At 35.4% G+C, this 23,723-nt stretch overlaps 2 protein-coding genes across 4 annotated transcripts in view; both read right to left on the bottom strand.

Moving 5' to 3' along the window:
* LOC145987071 (DNA damage-binding protein 2-like) overlaps nt 1-23,723 on the bottom strand; it is a 231,085-nt gene that overhangs the window by 29,466 nt on the left and 177,896 nt on the right. The window lies entirely within an intron of this gene.
* DCP1 (decapping mRNA 1) lies at nt 3,840-15,168 on the bottom strand. The gene has a single exon (XM_083120223.1). The coding sequence runs from the start codon at nt 14,929-14,931 to the stop codon at nt 13,468-13,470; it is 1,464 nt and encodes a 487-aa protein (XP_082976349.1). The 5' UTR covers nt 14,932-15,168; the 3' UTR covers nt 3,840-13,467.

Raw genomic sequence — 23,723 nt, 5'->3', positions numbered from 1 at the left:
GTTCATACTTCCACTCGCTGCTGGTGTCGCATTTCCGAAGTACATCGCTTTTAGTAGCCTTCTGACATCTGTTGATAGTATTTTGAACTATTTGAACTTGTAGTTTTGTTTTTATCCGTATGATGTTGCTAATTACGCCTCCGTTTAGAATTATTTGACATACGAGCGTTGAGTGCTCTGACATGTCAGTTTCAAATGTAAACAACATGGCTTCGTCAAGTCGTCAACACTTGTCTGATAATGATGTTACTCAATTGTTATTTGCCCAGAATCAGGAGGTGAATTAAGTTGTGACGATAAGAGCAACAGTTTTTATGAGACTTCAAGTGGTGACAGTGATTGTGTAGTGTCTGATGAAGAATTTGTACCGCCATCCGTAACATCATGGAGGAGAGTGCAAATCAGCATTGATCTAGGTGCAGGAATTTCAAAATTTTTCAAAATATCATACCACCAGGGACTACAGAATGGTTTGCCAGAGCAAGGAATGACTTTTGTAAGTTCTCTATATCATATTTTGCAATTTAATTGTGTAAAATTATTGTTTCTAAAAAAATGTTTTTTTTTTTTCAAAATTTCAAAATTTTTCAAAATATCATACTACCAGGGACTACAGAATGGTTATCCAGTGCAAGGAATGACTTTTGTAAGTTCTCTATAACATATTTTGCAATGTAATTTTGTAAAATTATTCTTTCTAAAAAAAATGTTCTTTTTTTCAAAATTTCAAAATTTTTCAAAATATCACACCACCAGGGACTACAGAATGGTTTTCCAGTGCAAGGAATGACTTTTGTAAGTTCTCTATAACATATTTTGCAATTTAATTGTGTAAAATTATTGTTTCTAAAAAAATGTTGTTTTTTTTCAAAATTTCAAAATTTTTCAAAATATCATACTACCAGGGACTACAGAATGGTTATCCAGTGCAAGGAATGACTTTTGTAAGTTCTCTCTCATATATAATGCAATGTAATTGTGAAAACTATTTTTTTATAAAAAAAATATATTTTCAAATTTAATTACGCAGCCAAGGGATAATGTGTGCCAGAGAATTCCGCAGCGAAAGAGTTAAGATGAAAACTGAAGTTGTAATTTTACAAGAGATTTAGACTTGTAAAAATTAATACTTCAGACTTCACCCTGGATGGGGAATGGGCACATTACTTTCATATTTTTAAAAAAAGAACATCATACATACAAGATTGTAATTCTTAAGAAACAAAGTGAACAACTCATTACAATTTTAGATTTTCAAACATTCAACTTTATCAAATCCCAGTACAGGTAACACTACACTGTAAAAAATAGCAAAAATTGACCACAAGCATATTTTTTTTATCTACCCATTGATTTCTTGACTGGTAAACACCCTGTTATAACTCGTAATGCTACCTAGTCTTACCATAAATACTGTCACAAATTTTGAGGGTGGCTGTACCTCCGACCGTAAAAGCGTGCACATGCTGGAGCTGTGATGTGAGTCATTGCTGGTTGAGCTGCAGAAGTGGAAAGTCATGTGTTTGAAGTGTTCAAGATGAAATGGGGCGAGTACGAGAATCGTGTGGTTGTTATAGCTCTGCATAAGGTAGGCAAATCTCCAGGGGAGATTTTCAAACTTCTGCAGAAGCTGAAAATTAATAAGAGATTCCAGCGCTTCATTGAGACTGGGGCTGTGAAAGATTGCACGAGGCAAGGCAGACTGCGCACAGTACGGACTCCAGAATTGGTAAAGGCAGTGGCGGTACATATCAAAAATGTCTGTGTCTCACCCGTTAAGCAGTGACCTGGGACTCCATGCTTACAAACGACACCTCCTGACAAGTGAATTGAAGTGCCAGAGGCTCCTAAAAGCAAAGCACTTACTGCAGCGTTACGCGGCAAATGGACATAGTCACATCCTTTTCACAGATGTTCAGTGTTTAGGAGACTTCAATGCCCAAAATGACAGGGTATATGCCAAATCCACTAGAGAAGCTGGTGAAAAGGCTCCAAGGGTCCAGAGGGGTCATCATCCTTCATCAGTCACGGTGTGGTGGGGTGTCAGCTATGAGGGCACAACGGAGCTCCATTTCTGTGAAAAAGGGGTCAAAACATCAGCCAAAGTGTACAAGAAGACAGTGCTTGAGAGAGTAGAAGAATCTCAACAAAACCCTCTTCCATGGGCAGAACTGGAGCTTCCAGCAGGATTCAGCCCCAGCACATAAGGCCCGATAACACAGCAGTGGCTGGAGACAAATGTTCCAGACTTCATTTCCACTTCAGATTGGCCTTCTGCAAGTCCGGTCCTAAACCCTTTGGACTACAAATTGTGGTCCAAACTTCAGGAGATGGCTTGCAAGAAGAGACATTCCAATATTGAAAGTTTAAAGTGGTCTCTTCTGAAGGCAGTTGCTGATTTTCCAGTCGATATGTTGCGTAATTCAATTGATGAGTGGCCACAAAGACTTAAGGACTGTGTGCATACTAAGGGTGGCCATTTTGAATAATGATTTGTGATTTTTCATGCATCCATTTCAGTAATCTTATTAAGATATTAAAATATCTCTCAGCATTTTGTGTCAATTTACTTCAAACTTTGTGACAGTATTTATGGTAAGACTACATACAATTAGTAGCTTCAGAGAGATAAAATTTTCTAAGTATCCCATCAAAAAGAGGGTTAAATAATGCAAAAGCAATGTTTTTATGAAGACAATATTTACACTTGGGCCAAGAAACTTGCAGAGTGGGGACTGAATTCCATGCTGCAATACATATTCATTTTTTTTTTTAAATATAAACATTTAAGGTAATTTTTTTCTCACACTTTAATTTCTCAATAGTCTCTAAATTAATTATTCTCTTTTCATTGATATCTCCATTCCTAGTACGGAAATGTTATTTATTGAACATCACCGGCGGGATAGTGGCAACGTCATTGCCTTGTAAAAAAGGGTCCCAGGTTTGGTGGAGGCACATAGTTGTTCGGATTCCACTTTAAACTGTAGGTGCAGTTCCAATTAGCGTATTTGTGCATAAAAGTGGAGTTAGAACAAAACTCAAATGTTATTTTCCTTAGCAGCATTTGTCATATCGCTGGCTGAATGCTGTTTTGTCGAAGGCGAGTTGATGACGTTAACGTGTTCCATACATCTGTCAATGTGTTCCGAAGCGATCTACCTGGTTGTCAGGTAGCATGAATTATCAACAATAATATTTTTTTTATGCAAATCTTATAGTGTATTCCAAATGCACGTAAATTAAATGTTAATCAGCTGTCCTGTAAAGTTAGAGCACATGGCATACGAGAAAATTCAGTTGATGATATGTTTAGTTTTACTGAGAAGTCATCCTGTATCATCCAATGTGCAGCAATGAAAAAAAACTGTTCATGGAAAGAAATACTGACGATGAAAAAAAAAAGAAGAAAGATCAAAATGAAAATGTGACTTCTCTGACCACGTACGACGACTTTCTCACTATTGAAAGAACCAGTAAAATTCCTGATCTTATACTTAGCACTCAAATATTCATACTTCCAAAACTAGTTTCATAATCGTGAAAAAAATTACTTCACTTTATGCTCAGAGGTTGAAAATAATGACTTGACCTGCTGTTTAAAAAGGAATTATGTAAGCATGTTAAGAAATTTTCCTGCATTTTAAAGTTTTCTTCTTCACCCCCTGACGAACATAAAATTGAAATTCCACTGTATACTCTCCGATTGTTTCAATCCCTGCAATAAAAAAAAAAAAATCACTTACAGTCCTAGAGGCTATTTACACTACCACAAAAACAGTAGTATGGTTCTACCATAGATATTATGGGAACCCCCAAAAAATCATAGACCAAATATGTTCACAAGAATAGCAATTTATTTAATCTATTTCATACATACATATCACAGATTTCTCAGAAGCCTCCTCATTTTACAGTAATAATGTATATATTCAAAACTAGCAACTGCTATTATTGCATTGGTCATAATTTTGAATTATTTTAATTCATAAGAACAATGTTTCCCCCAAAAAGGTATCACACGCATCAAGAAAGTTGAATTTTTCATATATATTTATAAGAACTCTAAAATGAATTCAAAATACATAAATTAATTTGGATAAAAATTTAATAAGAGTTTTAACACATGTTTATATTTCATTCTGAACCAAAACACTTTCTTTATGTGCAACAATATAGTTGAAACAAAAGTAGGTCCTCTAATTATTTCCAAATAAAATGCAAACTTCACACAAACAAACACAATGCAGAAAATTAAATATACATATAATGAAAAATCTTACATTACACTAGGAAAAAAGCCACATGTTGTAGATTAGATGTCAAGATTAGTTAGGTACATTGATCATGGCAACATCCATTACATAATTAAAATACAATGAACCTGCTCTTGGAGAGCATTTACCATAAAAAGATTCAAAACTTGAGCTTCCTACACTGACCGAAATTGTAAATGTTAAAATAAACTGTATAAAGAATGACAATATATGTAATACCTTTAGCATTTTGTAGGTTTGGTGCGTATTATTCACAATTCCAGAATATAAAAAAGACGTTAAAATATTAACGTTAAAAAATTTACTTACGTATGCGAGTATGTTGTTCCTAGTTTTTTCTCATGAACCTGAAGAAGGGGATAGTTAGTCCCCGAAACGTAGTTCTAATGAAAGGAAAATAGGAACAACATACTCGCATACGTAAGTACAGTTTTTAACGTTAATATTTTAACGTCTTTTTTTATATTCTGTAATACCTTTATAAAAATATAGCATAAAGCATATACATATACTTATTCTTACTAAGAACTGGATGAGCCATAATTTTATGCAATCTAAATACATACACATTTTGTTGCATCAACTTTTAGCCATGAAAAAACAATAATTTCATACAAAATGTGAATATTTTGGTTACAGCTTAATATTGAACGGTATCAAGAGAACATTAATTCCCTATTATCAATTATCATTATGTTACCTAATGAATACAACAGGATTAAAGAAAAGGCATTGTTGAATTCAACAGATACACTAAATCTGCTCTGGTACTAACTGTTATAAAATTTCTAAAATTAGAATTCTGCAGTTAAAATACATTTAGAAACTAAAGCAGGATAGATGCTTACAAAAATGAAAAATTTATGAACCTTGGTTTGGCTCAACTTAAAATCAGACCCAGAGTTGAATCCGAGGCAAAACAATTTTAATTTCAAATGTGATTTTCCTACATCTCCACATAATATGGTACAGGAAAGGTTCCTGTTACTTGCTTTATGCATCACCATTCCTTTTTTTTCTAGTCAGTTTTTTAATGTCTTTGGTTTCCCCCCCATTTATGTTCTACAGTAATTAGGTACATATTTGGAAAATTTTCCTCTGCAATTTCACTATTTTAAAATTGTTCATAATCTTAGTTGTAGTTAGTAATTAGAAACCATTTAAATATCTTGCAACTTCAAGCAGAGAATAAAATACATTCTTAAAAATCTTGTGAATGACCTTCATTCATTAGCTAAGTTTGTTTACTGAAATGAACTCTGACATATAACAGCGAAGTTAGTAAAGTGCAGCTGAAAACTTCAATTTGATTGAAAGTGAATGGTAGATAATTATGAAGCACTAATGATTAAAATTCTCACTTTTTATAAATGTTCTGTTTAATCTTAACTCCGGAATATAAAACTTTGGATTAAATTACCATGTCGGCTGCAAAAAGTGTCAATCAGCACTGTTGCTGCGTGGTATGCAGCAGATGCAGAAGAGATGCAGGCCGGTATTTCATTTGGTGGGAGATCTGGTGCAGTTTTAGCATACTGTTGTATCACAGAGTTAATGCGAAACCATAAACAAATTTATTGTGTGTTGTAAATAGCCTTAATTATTATTATCCCTAAAATAAGAAAAAGAAGCATTTGAATGATATCAGTAATGATCTATTATATTTTCACTCTGCACATGTAGAGAAAAGTTGATGTCGAAAGACATCCAATGATCATAAAAAGTATGTAATGTTAGAGAAAAATTTTCAGCACCCGGGGAGATTACTCAAATTTGGATAAGCAGAGAACATGTAACTATTACAAGACCAACACTTGCGAATCAAAATCATTTGTTACACCCACACTTTGTGTAATTGAAAACATTCTGCAATTTCTTCACCTGATAAATTTCTTTAAAATGGAGAAATTAGCAGGCAAACATACACACAAACACAACCATTATTAAAAGAAAATATTGGGATAAACTACAAGTGCCCGGAGGACAAGTTGATGTACAATGGCTCCATTACAGAATTCATTAATTCAATTAATTCAATATAAATTGAAGAAACAGCACACATTGAAAGATCAGCAGATTACACTGTGATAAAAAAAGTATGACATTGGGACTAAAATTAACAAAATAAACTACACAAACTATATACAAAATTAGCATTTAGTTCATATTTTTTTTAACCCTAGATTTGTAATGGTCACCTAAGTCCATTCTCATGCACTCGGCTATCACTTTGTAGCAACTGTACTTCGACAGTATAAGTATACACTTAAAATTTAACATCATTAAAAATTATGACAAGTGGTCATAATTGATTAGTCTTGCCTTATAATCAAATGATGAAACACAAAGATAGATAAAAAAAAAATGATGAACACTTAAAGCGAAACCCAAGAAGCAGGTAGCAAAAAGGGGGTGTTGAAATGAATGGTTTGTGCTTGACTTTTTGTTGCTACTTGCACATGATGGACTATTTGCACACAACTCATCCTAAAGTAACACAACGATATAAATAACATACAGCTACAATTACACTTACAGAAAAACATGGTACATGATGTTTTCCAATCTCTGCAAAGACTGCATAAAATTTATAGTTTTCATTATCGGTTTCTCACAGATTCTGCATACCAACAGAGACTGAACTTGCAGTGTAATTGGAAGTGTCACTTAACTGAAAGTGCACAATTTTAACTTTGTGTTTCATTAACATTATCAATCACAGAAACACAATTTGTGCAGTCAGTTACGAAATTCTGGAACGTGGTGAATTTAACATCAGGACATGCACTTCAAAAAATCTGGTCAGAGATAACCCAGTAGTAATATATTTTTACTCAATAAATACTATAATATATTTTTACTCAATAAATACTATTTCCTCAAGTGAAATATATTCTATAGTAATAATATAATGATTGAAAAACATATGCAGCCAGATAGTTAGAATTTTACATTGACACTTATGGAAGTATTGTTTTTTAAAGCAGTGGTTCCCAAAGTGTGCACTGCGAAATATTCCAAAATTTTCACAGAAATTCAATCAATGATATGATTGTTCCAAATATGTACTTCTTTTGTACTTTTTACACATAAAATGTTTGAATTTAAAATATATGTTTATTTTTTTAAATTTAGGCAAGCAACCTAATCACACTAACTGAGCGTTGTGTTAGATAGGTCTACATTCTGACTTGGGCACCATGGAAAAATCTTTGAACACTAAGGGTGCCGTGAAATGAAAAAGTTTCGAAACCTCTGTTTTAAAGTAATCTAGGAACATGTTACTTAATAAACTTAACATAGCACACCAACGAAAAAAAGGAAACTTGCCGAAACGTTACTGTGCTTAGTGCAAAGTGAGTGTTTTCATTATCCAAAGGAAGTCAAAATACATTTATTAACAACTAAAAGAACTGGAACATGAAGAAAAATTAATAACCAAGACTTCAACAACTTCTTTTCCAATAAATACATACATTTCGGCAATTGAAATCAAATGTTCACCTTAGTGAAGGGGCTGATCATTAGAGAAACTGTATGTAGAGTTTAAAGGCCTGCATGTGAATGCAATGCACAGCTTGTCGTTATAAGGTATAAGCACTTCAGCATTGCATTGCTTTCATGTTTCCTCCATTTGGTTACCATGAAAAGATGAAGAATTTATTTCTACACATAATATTTACACTACTACATAAATGCATTTACTCAATACAAACAAAAAAAATAATTTTTAGTGTTAAACAGGACCCAGAAATGAAATATATTTTTCAAATAGATCTTCACTGACAGTACACAAAACATCTCACTAACATTATTCATACATGAGAAATGATATCAACTTAGATTGTTATTGAAGTCACAACTAGTGTACCACAATGGGCAAAGTTGTGAAGTTGGAGTGATTTTGGAATCGATACAAAAGCAACAATTAAAATCTGTTAACTGCACAAGCTATATTACAACACAAGCATGACAAATATTCTTGGTGCACTGAACACATCCTAAGAACACTGTACCAGAGTAAAAAAAAAAACCTTACGTAGATTGCTCAAGTTTTACAACAAGAACTAATCAAGACTGGATGCCTCCCCGATGGTGTAGTGGCAACGTCGATGCCTTGTAATCAAGGAGCCATGAGTTTGATACCAGATGCAGGCACATTGCACAGTGGTTTGGATCCCACTTTAAACTGTAGGTCCAGTCTCAATTAGCCTATGAAAAAAAGTAGGCTTAGAACACCAATTCAAACAAAAAAAAAACACAGTAAGGACTGGATCTACAGTTTCATCTGATATCGAAAACAGTTTGAACACATGGAATTAAAGTCAGCACAAATTAGTTTCATGTTGTGCAACTACCATGAGGACATGAGAAAGGCCTTGTGGTTAATTAGCCTATACTTTTCTTAAATAGGGGAAGGTTTTGCCTCTTTCAAATTTAAAAATATAATCATCCCTGACAGATTCAAAATCTGAACTGCTCGAGGGTTACATACCACTGGATCAACAAATTGCTCTCCATTGTAATATAACTACTCTGTAGCAAAAAAAAAAAAACAACCTTTAAGAGCCAAGGTTTGCCAAGCAGCTTTCTGCTTTCTGGCTTTCAGACTGGAGCCTGATATTTCTTCTATACAAGTAGTTGACCAATTGTCCTCATGATGCTGGGTCAAAACTGCAATTTTGGAGGCTCCTTGATTCAAACCCAGGACCACATGAACCAAAGGTGAGAGTGATAACCATTTGGGTACATAGGAAACCTACTGACATATGAAATACAAAAAAAAAAACAAAAAAAAACAACCTAAATTCTTTGTTTCTTGCATGATCAATTTTATATCCATGCACCTCATAAGAGCGTTAGTTGTAAAATTTGAATTACAAGTTTAGTGGTGTGTGCCTGTAATAATAAATGCACGCAAACTACGCCTATTGAGGAAATATAATTTTCCACAAGAGAACTGAATAAACATAATTGGCGTAAAAAGCAATGATTCACTTCTTTGATGAGAACTTGTGTCCTTGATTACATCTATTTCGTCTGGCAAATGCTGCCTCAAAGAAATAATGAAACCGACAAATGCCATTCCTTCCCTCCGATGACAGCAGGTTTAAAATAAAACATTCTACATTTAAATTACACCTAACATTTTTGTTCTAAGTTCCCAATAATTTAGCAGACCATAGCTAAACTAAATAACTTACACAGGTGAAAAGAAATAAAATTGCTGCATTTGCTGCAAAACATAAATAATGGGATAGGACTTTCAAACATTCTTCTGTAATAGTATTTGAAAATCACTCTTCCCATGTTCACTATGCTCCTCTGTCAATTAATTACATGTAACAACATGAATCACAACTACATTTTTTTGGAAAAAAAAAATACATGGTATGGTACTGGCTCATTGCAGCAATGTACAACCCAAACACCCACACAATGCACAAGAGAAATACACACAACATATACATAAATTAATTCATCTATTTAAATGAAATATGCACAGATTCATATACGGATTTGAAAATCAGACCACAGTCAGGGAGAAATCATGGTTTCTGGGTGTGAGTGTACATGTGTATGTGTATATATATAAAAATTCCATACACTAACATCATATTATCATTACCCATTTCAAAGAACAGAAATTGCTTTCCCATGAAAGTGGGTGGTTTCATATTTAATATCTAATATGTTAAGAGTAACAAGAAAAAAGTTGAAAAGTATCAATTATTAACGATTTTTGAATAAGGTAATTATTTAAACGTATTCCAAATGTTGCACAGACGGCAATGCCACACACGCGCGCACACACACACAGACGGATATTTGATCAAATTATATGGAATTTAAATATTTTTAAGAAAGCATTCTTACAATATAGACAGAAAAAAACTACAAAAAAATGTTTGCAATCTCCAAGAAAATTCTTACAAAATAAGTAAAAAGAAATAAAAGAAGATACAAAGAAACAAATGTAGTTTAACTTACAGGGTTCAATAAGCAATGCTGTACTTTGAAATTTCAGCAACAGAAATGACAAATTACAATTTTCAATGTCAACTATGAAACACTTTTGTTCATTCTTTTCAATTTACTTGCAAGAAGAAATATGAAGCTGTGATTACATTCTAATTTGTAGTACTTATGGTGTGAAACATCAATGTAGCCTGCAAATTCATTGTCTACTGTAAACTGTCATTTCCCATTTGCATTGTACACTATATGATGTACAGGAGTAGAACTAAACAAATGCAACATACAAGAAAACTAAATTTAACAGATTCTTATTTTTCTGAATGCTGTTAAATTATGCAAATATCAAGAACAAACAGATCTTTACTACATAACCAAAATAAAAGAATATAATTCACTTACATTACATTGACACTTGCGAAATATGAACTTCAACAATTTTCACATGCTAGAAACATAAAATTTTTAATTTTAAGAACTACACACATACTGCATATTTTAATTAAGACACTGCCACCCCCCCAAAAAAAAGAAAATAATTTTGAAAAATGTGAAAGACGTGGAGATACTACAATTATAAGCAGGAAAGAGTAAGGATGAAACAGTCTAATTAAAACATTGTTTAGTGCCTTTGGCCATTGCAAGTAAAAAGCCTTAATAAAATCATGTGCCCAGCAGTCAACTCTGTGTTATGTAATGAGAACATAAATACCAGAATCTTTACTTATATTTTTTCATCCATACCTACATACATTTTCCTGCCTTGTTATTAATTAATAGTCTCTCTCCTCTCCTGAAAACTACGTAATCACAAAATTCAAATTAAAGTTTGTCAATTTTGTATAGACTTGCCAATTTGATTATAGATTTCCAATGTTACATTTTGTGGTGAATTCATCTGAAAACATGCAAATTCTCCATAAACTACTTTGCTCCATTTGTTTCTCTACAATGCGAGAGATTCAAGAATTGAAACAAAACTGATAAGCACACGAGAACCTCTGTTACAGCATCAGCACAATTCCATTCCTTGGTAAAGGTAAAACAGAACCACAAATTGCAGTATATAGTTTGCTCACTATTGTCTTTGCTGTACATATCTACAAAACAAACTCGTATATATTTTTTAATCTTCACTTATATGACTACATTGCAGGCTTGTGCCATATACTATGGCATTAAAATGTTTAGGATCATTCGGACAGTTATGTTGGGTTCTTTTAGATTGTTTTCACATATGGCCAAGGGAATTCAAATCTGTATCTGAAGGCAATCTTTAAAAATTTGAATCTGTCCATTTCATGAGAAAAAAAGTTGAGCAACTTGTGATTGTGAAGGACTTTCGAGGATGAAACTAATGCAGCCAATATCTATGTAATTACTGGCTTCTGCACGTAGAAACAAAAATAACAATCCACAGAACATTCATCTTTCTTCCAAAAAGAAAATTTCTGAGGAATTACTGTCAGTGACCGCCTCCTTGGCAATTCAAAGTTGAATTAGTTGTTTTTTGGATCACCAGTATTATATACTTATATATATATATTTCCATGCATACCTCCCCGCAACCCTACGAAAACTACAATATGGAGCATGCAAAGGAGAAGTTCAGACATGAGTACTTGACAATGGAGGAAGAGTCCATATTGTAGCATTGAAGGTTATCTTCAAGTCTAAAATTCAGGCTGCAAACTGAGAAGAGAGATTGAAATACAAACAATCCTAATGTAAATGTAACCTGAAGAGAAAATATAAAGCTACACAGTTTCTTTTGTCAGTCCCAGTTTACGTGCATGCTAAATTGTAAATATTCCACAATTATATAATCTCCATTTCAGGAATGAAAAACATGTTCACCTTCTATTTCAAAAACTATACTGTTCTGGACATTGACAACAAAAACCATGTTTTTTTCTGGGCCCACAAGCCCCGTGTACACACTATTATCCATAACACGAAAATAACCTTATAAATTTTGAATCCTCTATTGTGTTCAACAACACCGAAATCTTAAACATACAAAAATCAGTAAACCTCTAAATTTTAACAGAAAAAAAAAAAGACATTACCTCCAAGTATAAAAAATTTGTGAAATTATACAATGTGAATTTGGAAAACAAAAGTCACTGCTAAAAGTTTTAACTTTTCCACAATTACACGTTCAGATTTCCTTCATGTTCAGCAAAAAATAACCAAATATGCAGTGTATTAACAAAACATGCATTCAATATTTTGAAATAATTTTTGCTACGAGTATATATATAAAATTCCCTTTAACTTAGGATTTTATGAACTTAAGAACACTTAAATCTATGTGCAGTTATGATGCACTCTTATTTTCTATTTCCAAATTGACATCTTGCTGAAGAGCTGCAACAGCATACTCTTATACTGTACACACACACATCAATTTTTGCACGAACGGATAGCATTCTGTTGCACTGCTCATTAATGCAATAGAGTACTATAGAATTTTCAGTGGTAAACACCAAAAAACTTGAATCAAGATTTCTTCAAGAATACCTGCGAAGATTTCTTGTGGTTTATTTGTCAATGTTACCCTGAATATATTTAAAAGAATCAAAATAAGTCAGTTAACATGACAGCAATTCATCTATAGCTGCCATCTTTTGGTAACATATAAAAACAAATCACCTCTACATCAGTCAAAAACCACAAGGCATCTGCATTTCTTGAATGGTCACTAACTTCTACTTAATTTAAAAGAAAAAATAAACGGCAAATTTTTGTTTGTACTACATTCCAACCACAAACACGTGTGGTTAAGTGCCACTAAATTTTACCTCAACGCAGTGTCCCTCTTTAACAGGAAACCAGTTACGTACTGTTTACACGTACTAAAAATAATAAAATTAACACTAACTTCCCACATGACTTTCAGCAGCTTTGGTCAAACCACTCCATAATTACATTTTCATGTGTACAAATGAATTCTATACACATTCATTGGAAAGACCATCTTCAACATTTTTTTTTAAAAAATATTGTTTCGAAATCTGAGCTTAATAGGCTACAGCAAACATCAACATTCTAAAACTTTACCATAATCCGTTGCCAATTTATGAGCCTATTTAGTCAATTCTTGCATCTTGAAATGCAATTCATTTGATAAAAGATACACAATTTTTTCATGCCCTGAGAGGCATTTTGTTTTGGCAAATCATACATTAACACTTAGAATAGAAAATTTCCATTAGCTTTCGTTAAAGGATTTGACATATGCTTCATGAAGCTTCGTTACAAACTCAGAGTCATTTTTAATTAAGTATGTAAATGCTTGTAGCAACTGATTCTTTGTTAAAGGTGCAAGTTCAGGTACTAAAGCATCAAATTCAGACTTCACAACAGATGCATGTGCCAAAGTTACAGAATTAGAAAGTGAAGGTGTTAATATTCCCTGATTGTGTTTTACAGGTGTGGGCCTTGTTGGGGAAATGGACTCCATATTACCACGATGACTGTTAACTTTTGGTTCACTATCCCCACGTGACGATGTAAACATAACAGGAGGCATTAGTGCTGGTTGAGAACATGATTCACTACACAAAGGTGCTGATAAAGGACGATCTGCACCATTTAAATTTGTAATGGTTTGCAACTGAGACTCAGTGTGTTGCAAACCAAAAAGTGATGCTGGGATAACTGGCGAGGATATACGAAGAAAGCCTACACTATTCGTCAACCCTCCATCATTAACTTTTGGAGCTGATACTGAAACCCCGCTTGCCATGGTTGTAAACATCTTTTGGGCATCTTTGGAAGATGAAATATGATTATCCTGGTTTTTTGTCTCAGGTGTTACTGATCTTTGTTGTTTCTCGATATGCTCAACAGTGTGTGCTGGATTTGACATCAATCGTTGCAATAACGGTCTTAAAGGAGCTTCTCTATCTTTTTCTGGTACAGCTGAACATGATACAGTTCTAGGTAATACTGCTACAGGCATAGGGCCATGCCCAAGAAACACGCCAGGACGCACAACAGGTTGTTTCAAACCCTTGTGCACTTCAGTATCTACGGGAAAATGTGTAGAGCTAGCTTTCGCGAAAAAATCCATCACACTCTGAGGAGTCTCCTCGGGACCATTGTCTGATGTTTGCACTCCAATGCCCTGTTTTCCCTTGCCACCATTGGTAGTTTGTGTTCCGTGTTCCCCTTTCTTAGGAGAACTTTTTTGCGTGTTGTAATCACCTTGCGCTTTACTTAACATTGTCATAATATCCACAATACCACCTCGTTGCTTAACTGTGTTATTTGTTCTATCTTGTTTTTTATGAAGTTCTTTCACCAAACTATCGAGTACAGACGCTATCCGAGTACACTCGTCCTTACCGTAAAACCAAATGCCGTAAATGCAGCACCTCTCATTACGATACAGTAGGAAAGGTTCCTGTACTTGTAACTCCAGTCCATATGTAACAGGTTCCACCAAATTATTGGTATTTAGTCTATTCATGATTACGATTCCATGATAGGGTTCCCCATTGCGACTATACACAAATAGAGCTCCCTCAACATTTGTTCTCTCCCACTCGTTGACTTCTCCATTGAATGTATATAAAGCTACATGCCTAGCAGTTTCTAAAATATCTTTCACATAAGGATCAACTCGTTTTAACGCTGCCACGTTCATACGTAACTCACTGATGTCCGCCATATTGCGGTGAAAACGAACGTCGAACAAGCACAAACAAGGTCTTGCAAATTGTCCCACACCGTAGAAGAAAACCTTACTTCAAAAATGTAAATCACACGTTTCGCCAACTTACTGATCGCAGTGTCAAATTATCCAAAACAATATAACAACTTAAAGATAGAAGTGCTTATGGCAAGGAATTAATTGCAACATAAAGCGAAAAACCAGTGCTAAAACAGGTCCTCCATATCCGTTTGACACTTAGATCAAACCATTCATCAGGTAATGACATTTTTAATGAGCAATTCCACATCCTTCCTGAGGGAGGATTGATTGATTGAGTTGGTTTTTTTAAGTAAGTTCACTTTATGCACAGTAAGACTAATCGGGACTGGTCCTACAGTTTAAAGTGGGATCCGAACCACTATGTGCCTCCACCGGTATCGAACCCGGGACCCCTTGATTACAAGGCGCTGCGTCATCGGTGAGGCCCTAAGGGAGGAGTAAAAGATTATGCAAAATTTATTATTTAAGCCAAATTCTTTTTTTCTTTGTTTATGTTTAAGGCAGACAGCACCCATGAAAGAGGTCAGTACATTGTCGAAGTCGTGGTGTGAGGGTTATACCATTTTTGGCTGTATTATATATATATATATATATATATATATATATATATATATATATATATATATATAAAAACTTCAAAACCAGAAATGATGGTAAAAGCATAGGGAAAAGTGAGCAGAGTCACTTTTCCCTTTTCGAAAATCCTGGGCACGTCACTCACAGCCTCATTTGAACAATATTTTTATTTTTAATGATGTAATAACAATATACAAACAATTCTGTATATTTTTTTGTGTTTTTGTTTTGAGCCCACTTTATGCACAGAAAGGCTAATCGGAACTGGATCTACAGTTGAAAGTGGGATCTGAACCACTATGTGCCTCCATTGGTTATCGAATCCACCCAGGATCCCTCGATTACAAGGCGAGAGCGGCGGCGTCAGGATTAATCATCTAAGGTGCTGAGGGGGTGCGGAATGAAATTTTGGGGGTGCGATGTTAAAAATAAGGAAAGCATGAAATACGCAAGCAACCTTTAGTATGCTTTAGCCACTACATCAAATACCAATCAACTTTTAGTAGGCATCTATGATAATATGCCAATGAAACTGAAGATTTGATATTTGTTTTTTCCTATTTAGCTGATGGCGACGATGAGGTTTTGCATTACGGAGGAAAGTAGCGCGATTTTCGCAGAGATCGAGAGTGTACGTACAGTGGGATCCACGAGTATTACCGTGCAAATTGTCCATCACCATGTTCGTGCACTTTATTTGACCCATTAGAGCTTCAAGAATTAAAAGAAAACTCAAAACAAGCTGTTGACAACTTCTGCACCAGCATACAAAAAAATCCAGCGCTTAAACACACAATAGGATGTGAGATAAAAATTAATGAATATAGTAATGGACAATTTGCAAGGTAATACTCATGGATCCCACTGTACCAGCTACAGACACACCATATGGGATTCGGTACTTGTCGTGCGAGAAATATTTTGCTTAACCGATCAAAGTGATGTGATTTTGGCGGAGATCGAGTGCACGCATACAGTCTCCCTGGAGCCTGAAACATTGGTATTTGCCGCAAGAGAATCATTTTGCTTTACTGAGAAAAATCAAAGGACTGACAACTGGCAACAATTTACACAATGGCACAGGCACATTTAAAATTTTTATTTGCATTAAATATGTCCGTGCAATTTTGTTTTTTCTGTGTTATGAAGACATTTTCCACCCATTTGAAGTCATGAAATAATGCAAATTTGGCATTAATTGGAAATTGGTGTGTGCCATATGCCCAGTACCACCACTTTAATGCAACACTTGCCGTTCTCTTTCTTTGTTTCCACATATATCACGTATAACAAAGTCCCAATTTTCTCATTAAGGACAAGTTGTTGCTTTTTCACACTTCCACGACATGTGCCCACACTCAACAAAGCCATATTTTATGCATAATTAGCATCTGAAAAAACATTTAATCTGTGCCGAATGGTCATTTAAAAAAGTCGTTAATTCTCGACGTTTTATGCATTTTAAGTGTCTGGAGCTTGTTACTTTTTATTCCAGAAATACAAAAACAACAGGGGCGGCGCCAGAAATTTTCGACCGGGTGGGCAGAAGCTCCATAGTGATAGATTGGGGTGGGCAGTATAAATGTAAGACCATATATAGTATATGACGTATGTATCCCCCTCTCTCTTACACTCCCGATTTTCCTATTACTTCTTTTCCCTTTCCTTTTCTTGTTTTCCTCTTTATTATTTTCTAATCTATTGTCGCATCTTGTTCCATTTCCTTTCGCTTTGTCTCTGATGGACACAATTATTTCAAGGAAGTGTTTACCCATGCCCAGCCATACATTCTAATCACATTCTTTAATGCATGTTAATACAGTGAAATAAATGTGAATTAGGTTTAAGCTTGTGTTGCAAATACAAGGCACATACTTGATTTTATGTATTCGGCGACAATGATAAAAATATCGCTAAATATAGTCTCCAAAATTTAATGTTCAAACTCTCTCTTCACTACAGAAATCCCTTGACAATCTAAGATTTAACACTTTATCAAGAGCTTCCTATCCCCCCCCCCTTTAAATTTAATACTCAATCCTACCACAAAAACGTCCATGCTAATTTTAGACTTACTGTTGATATTGAAGAGTGGATATTGCCTCCTCCAAAAAATTAATTCTCAGTCTCCACACCAGAATTTCTGCAACATTTTAAGACAATAGTAATACACAAGAATTGGATACCTTAATGCTCAATGCCCCTCTAACTAAAATAGCCGCCATAATCTAAGACTTAGAGTTGAATACTGTCCTCGCCAACGTTTAATTCAGAATTCCCCCAAGAACCCACGTGTCAATTAAGGCCTAATATATAAGAGTTGGATATTTATCCCCCCCCCCCTCGTACCTTCAATAATGACCTTAAACGCTTTCTTTTCTTCATCTAATGGATTAAATATGGTGAATTTAAGGTGTAAAATTTTTACCTGTATTTTGGAAAAAAATATAAATGTTCAATTTTACATTATCTGAAGGGAAAAAATCCCCCAAAGAATCTGGATGGCGCAGCCTGCGCCATAATCCCCCCTGTGGGCACCCCCGAATTTACGTTTTCTTGGTAGAAAAGGTTTAGTATAAAGAAGCCATAGTGCGGGGCAAAATGTGGCTGGGGAACTGCATCCCCCACTTCCCGCTCCTCCTAATCGCCGCCACTGAATGTTTGGATTAAAATGAACGTCTTATTAGGAATGATTTAAAACAGACACGGAAAACAAATTATTTGTTCATTGTCCATTAAGTATCCCTAGGCTAATGAAAGGCTATTTTGACAAAATATCACTCGCCATAAGTAATAAACAAGTACGATTGAGAAATCTGTTTAGAATTTAAGAGATTATTAGTAGGGATGTGACGAAGCTGAAAATTTACCGATGCCGATGTACTCACCGATAATTTTTCGAACCGATACCGATGCCGATATTTAACCGATTCCGATACATAAGATTATTAAACAGAAATGGGATGGTATTTTCTGCATGACAAAAATAAATTTGCTATGTACATTTCTATTGCATATCATATGTATATATTCTCAAGAGATGCGAATGTACATTTGCATCTACAAAAGGTTATGTGAACCTAGAGATTTAACATTAGTACACAAGCAGTTCTTTGAAATGCAAAATAAATTCCTGTTCTGCCAGATTCAACTTCAGAAATACGAGATTTGGAAGCACTTCAGGAAGTAACCTACTTCTTCTCTTATCGCAAATCTTTTCAGCAACACTGAACACTCAATCACTGAATACTGATGCAGCAGGTATGCCCAAGTATTTTCTCAGCACTTGCTTCAGGTTTGAATACTCATTTTTGAATTTCCAACACAACAGCAGATCCTGGTTCAGCAATGCACTGTTTTATTTCCGATTTATAGTTAGGTTGATCCTCTGAATGAGAGTTTGCAATAATTTTATTACAAATACTCTACAATAATGACGAATCATAACCAAATTTTCAATAAATCTTACAAAACTAGAATATAAAACTTGTTAGAAGGTAAAACTCTAGTGTAATCTGTACCGGTTTAAATATCGGATTTTTGCCGATTCCGATACCGATATGTCAATTTCTGCCGATTTTCATACATCTGTAATCGGCTTCGAAACATCCCTAATTATTAGCTAAGTTGCTCTTCGTTTTCTGAGGAACTGTCATATTACTAATGCGGGAGAAGCAAATACACGTATGGTTACATGAACATATTTTTTGAGGTAACAAAATGATTTAGGACACAAGGAATTCATCGAAGTTGATCATCGTACTAGTCAGGCACGTATCCAGGAATTCCTTTCGGGGGGGGGGGGGCTGAACATCATATTTTTAAGGGGTATAGATAGAACTTCACAATTGTATGTTTAAGGCCTGTGGTGGCGTGGGTTCCAAAACGGGTGGGGGAGGGGACAATCCACTCGACAACGCGAAATTCAAACTGTGGGCTGCGAGGTGGACGCAGACAGTTCTCGAATATTTCTCTGATTCGAGCCTGAACACCACTACTGTGTCTTGTCCTCCCATGTTTGCAGCTCTTATAAAAGCCGAATATTGTTCACATTCAGGCCTCTGAAAACCCTTCCGTTCCCAACACATCTAATGTTTCGTCTCCTAATACAGGGTGTCCCACGAACGGCGCAACTGGGAATTAAGAGTGGCGTTACTTTGTAACCGAAACCTGTACATACATAAGTCATACACCAAATGTTAGCCCTGTCCAAGTAGATATTTTTAAACATAGAAACAACAAATGGGGTGCAGTGTTGTTCATGCAGTGTTGCCAAATGTAAGTGAAAGTGTAAATTTATTTTTCCACAAAGCATGGAAAATTGCAAGTCAAACATTCGTACGGAAATTTGGACGTCAATTTCCACCTTGGGTAGGTGGACTATTTCGCCATCTATAGTTCAGAGAAGAAAACCGATCGTTTTCGCGTATAGCCAATCCTGAAATGCCTCGTAAAGACGTACCGGTCCAAATGGGTGTTTTAAAAAAATTATGAGGTACAGTGGCAACACTGTTGATGTTTGAAGGCAACAAAAGGTGTGTTTAGTGATGGTCTAATCACCATCATGGGCGTCCGGTAGGGGGCAAGGGGGGCCGTGCCCCCCCTGGAAAATGGAAGTCAACAAAAAAATATGTATTTCATTTTAGCCACAATAATATGTGTTAATTATTGCATGAACACCATAAATTCAAATTTAAGCAATGTTTTTTAGGGAACAACACTATTTTGGGGAAAAATTTGCCTTCGTTTGCCCCCCCCCTGTAAAAAAATACCTTCCTTGCCCCTCCCTGGAAAAAATCCTGCGGACGTCCATGATCACAATTGAACCTTATAACGTCGTCATTATTAAAATTAGCAGAAAAATGACTTACAATAAAACAAATCAACCAGAACTTACTCTTCCAGAAATGGAGTTTCATTAGTTTATACCTCTTAGAAAGTTGAGGTGGTAATTTCAATCGCACACAGTTTCATTAGTGGATCAAGGCAGCTAATTCCGTGAACAATGACGTTGTTTTCCGAAAGTCTCAAATATTTGTCTCAGGCAATCACCCTCTTAAAATAGACGCATCTTCTGTGGTGATAAAATGCCACGTTTGGTGTGAGTTCTTTCTGTATATTTTTCCCCCCAATGGCATAACGCTGTCGCATTATAATGAAGAGGTCCTGTGTTCGACTCCCCCCTTCTCTGGTGGAAGCACAATGCACACGGGTTCGGACTACACGTTAAACTGTAGGTTTAGTCCCGATTATCATATCTGAGCATAAAAGTGGGCTTAGAAACAAACTAACAAAATCGTCTTTTATATACTTCGTGACATAACTTTTTCTTTACTTCAGCTGCATCTACAGATTCTGTTGGCATTTTCGGCTGATTCATGTGACAAAATTTATGTGTGGAACGAGGATTTCTAAATAGGATAAACCACTCATTAGCAATTGAATAATTACTGATTTATTACCATTTATTCACTTCGGTATTGTAGTGATTGTTGTAATTCCATCTTATTAGTAGAACGAATATAAAGTTGATATTTCGTATACCATATTGATATTTGAAGATGACAGGTATATAAAAATTGTAATGAAAAAAAGGGACACTTCTGGAATTTCAATGCAGAGCTAATTAAAATTATATTATACTCTATAGCAGGCATGTCCAACTTCAATCAAGCAGTGATCTACTTTTTATTGTCACAACAGGCAGTGAGCTAGCTACTATTAATCGTTAATCTTTGCAAAAATGTGTACCTACTCAGCCATTATACATTATAGAAGTTGAATTCAAATAACGTATATTCGTATAATTACAATAGATAACTGCGATCGACTAACAAACGCCCCGCGATCGACCGGTCAATCGCGATCGACGCGTTGGACATGCCTGCTCTATAGCATACTTAAACCCGAAGGTTTCTGGCTGAAGCAACACAAGCCTTCCATCTGTCCCTATCCCGGGCAAGATCAATCCAATCTTTCCCATCCTTACCGATTTATTTTAGGTCCATCTCGACGTTATCCCTCCATCGTCGTCTTAGCCTTCCTACTGGTCCCTTACCATCAAGTTTCCCAACAAGAATCCTGTAAACTAATGATGTTTAGATTTGTTTATTTGGAGATTATTTTAACCATAGCCAGGCCGAAATATATATACGTAGTGGAGGCCCGGAGCTGCAGCCCTCAAGTTCACCCTTAATTCTGATTTAATCTTGATCATACCCTGCATAATTTTCAGCCTCCTAAGCCTACTAGCTGCTTTTAAACATGGAAGTATTAATTTGATCATAGTTTTTGTTTCAAGAATGACAAAAGTGGCTTTTTATGGGTTGATAATATGTGAACATTTCCAGCATAGATAATATTCACAAGTAAAATATACATGTAATGAACACCAGGTTACACTTAAATATTTAATCATTCATATATCCCCGAGTATATGTACTTATTGAATTTGATTGGGTGGGCAATCGGGTGGGCACAGGAATTTTTGGGTGGGCGCTTGCCCACCCGTGCCCACCCCTGTCGCCGTCCCTGAAAAACAATCACTGAAGTGAAAATGACGTGTAGAATTCGCGATTTCTAGAGCTTCGGGAGCTTCCCGCACACCCCTAGTGATTTCGGTTGAACATAGGCTTTGAAATGAAGGTGTGGAAGAAAATTAAGGGGTGCGCAAGCTTCCCTTCTCGCCGCCCCTGGAAAACGATAATGTTACTACTGCAGCACCGGGGAGGCAATTCTGTATTTGACGTTCTCCATGCCCTTTAATAAAGGATGTAGGGAATAGAACAAAATAAACACAGACGAGTAATTTTGTTAGCGAGCAAACAAAGGTAATGAAATTGGTATCTTTTGTTATGAGTAGACCTCGGATTTTAGAATTTTAACCTATTTTTTCCTTTGCATGTATAAAAAACTGTTTTATAGTGCCTAAGAAAAACTATTTTGCTTGTTAGATCCTATTTTAGGTTTATGCGCCTAAATCAAGCCTTTTCTTTTGCAGTGACGTGCACTGAGGAGTAGCTAGTCTAGCAGAGATAGATCAATCAATCTCACGTCGCTAATCATTTTCAAATCACAATATTTATTATCTTGAAGCCTCAGTTCATATGCAACACTTCTTTACACGCGCTTCTCGTCCCTCGATGTGATCAGCTGGCAAGGCTGAATACCCTAGCTGGCTCTTCATCCGCCTTACCAGATCCAGGTATAGACAACCGCTCGAAGGGAAAGGGAAGATTTCTGCCTGTACCTCCCTGCCGCCTCGCCCCCCGCTCCCATGGTTGAAAGCCCGTGGTTTCAGGTCCTCCAGTCTATCTCCTATAGTACAGATAGGGGATATGTTTTCCTTCGATTCCTTTGTAAATCCTCTAAAGAACTCAGGTCAAAATTTTCTGCAATACTTATGTTCTCTGCATTTACACAACCTTCTAAACGTTGTACAATATGTATGTAAAATATGGGATGTAGTTTTATTTTTATATGAATGGGAACGTACTTATATTATGTGCAGACAAAAATGTTATGGTTTCTTTTCTCTTTTTTTTTTAAATATGGAATATATAATGATTAAATAACAAATATTTGCTCACACTCTCTCTCGCTCTCGTTTTAGTAGTGTTTTATTTAAATATACTAATAATTTGGCCTCCAATAAAATAAAATGGGTAAGCTAAACAGTCATAAATACGGATGTATTAATTTGGGAAAGACAACGCGCGTTCTAATTGTTGTTGGTTTGGTTTATTTTACTTCACCTTTCTGCCACATTTGGTTATCGCGAAAATGAGGATGAGTGATGATATAATGAAATTGATGAAGGGACCTCACAAAGAACAATTCAGGCCGGGATTCGAACCCGTGATGAGCGCGCATTCTTGTTTCTATGTGTTGTACTCTGCAATGAATAATGAAATAATTTGGAATGAAAAATGTATCCCAAAACTAAAAAAGCCAAATGAATATTGTTGAAGAAACTACAAAAAAGTGTGTTTTGTTACCTGTTCATCCCCTCTAATATATTTATTTCTTGCCACCTTCCATCACTTTTTCTATATGTATAGATTTAATCGCGATAAGTAGCTAATGAGCTTATGGTAGTCACGAGAGACAATCATAAACAGAGAACTCTGAACTCCTGATTTCACAGTGCCCTGCAGATGCACTGAGAGGAA

Source organism: Lepisma saccharinum, chromosome 4 (assembly GCF_977018435.1).
Source record: "Lepisma saccharinum chromosome 4, izLepSacc3.1, whole genome shotgun sequence".
NCBI lineage: Eukaryota > Metazoa > Arthropoda > Insecta > Zygentoma > Lepismatidae > Lepisma > Lepisma saccharinum.
The sequence above is the reverse complement of the archived record's forward strand: the minus strand, read 5'-3'. Positions and strand labels throughout refer to the sequence as shown.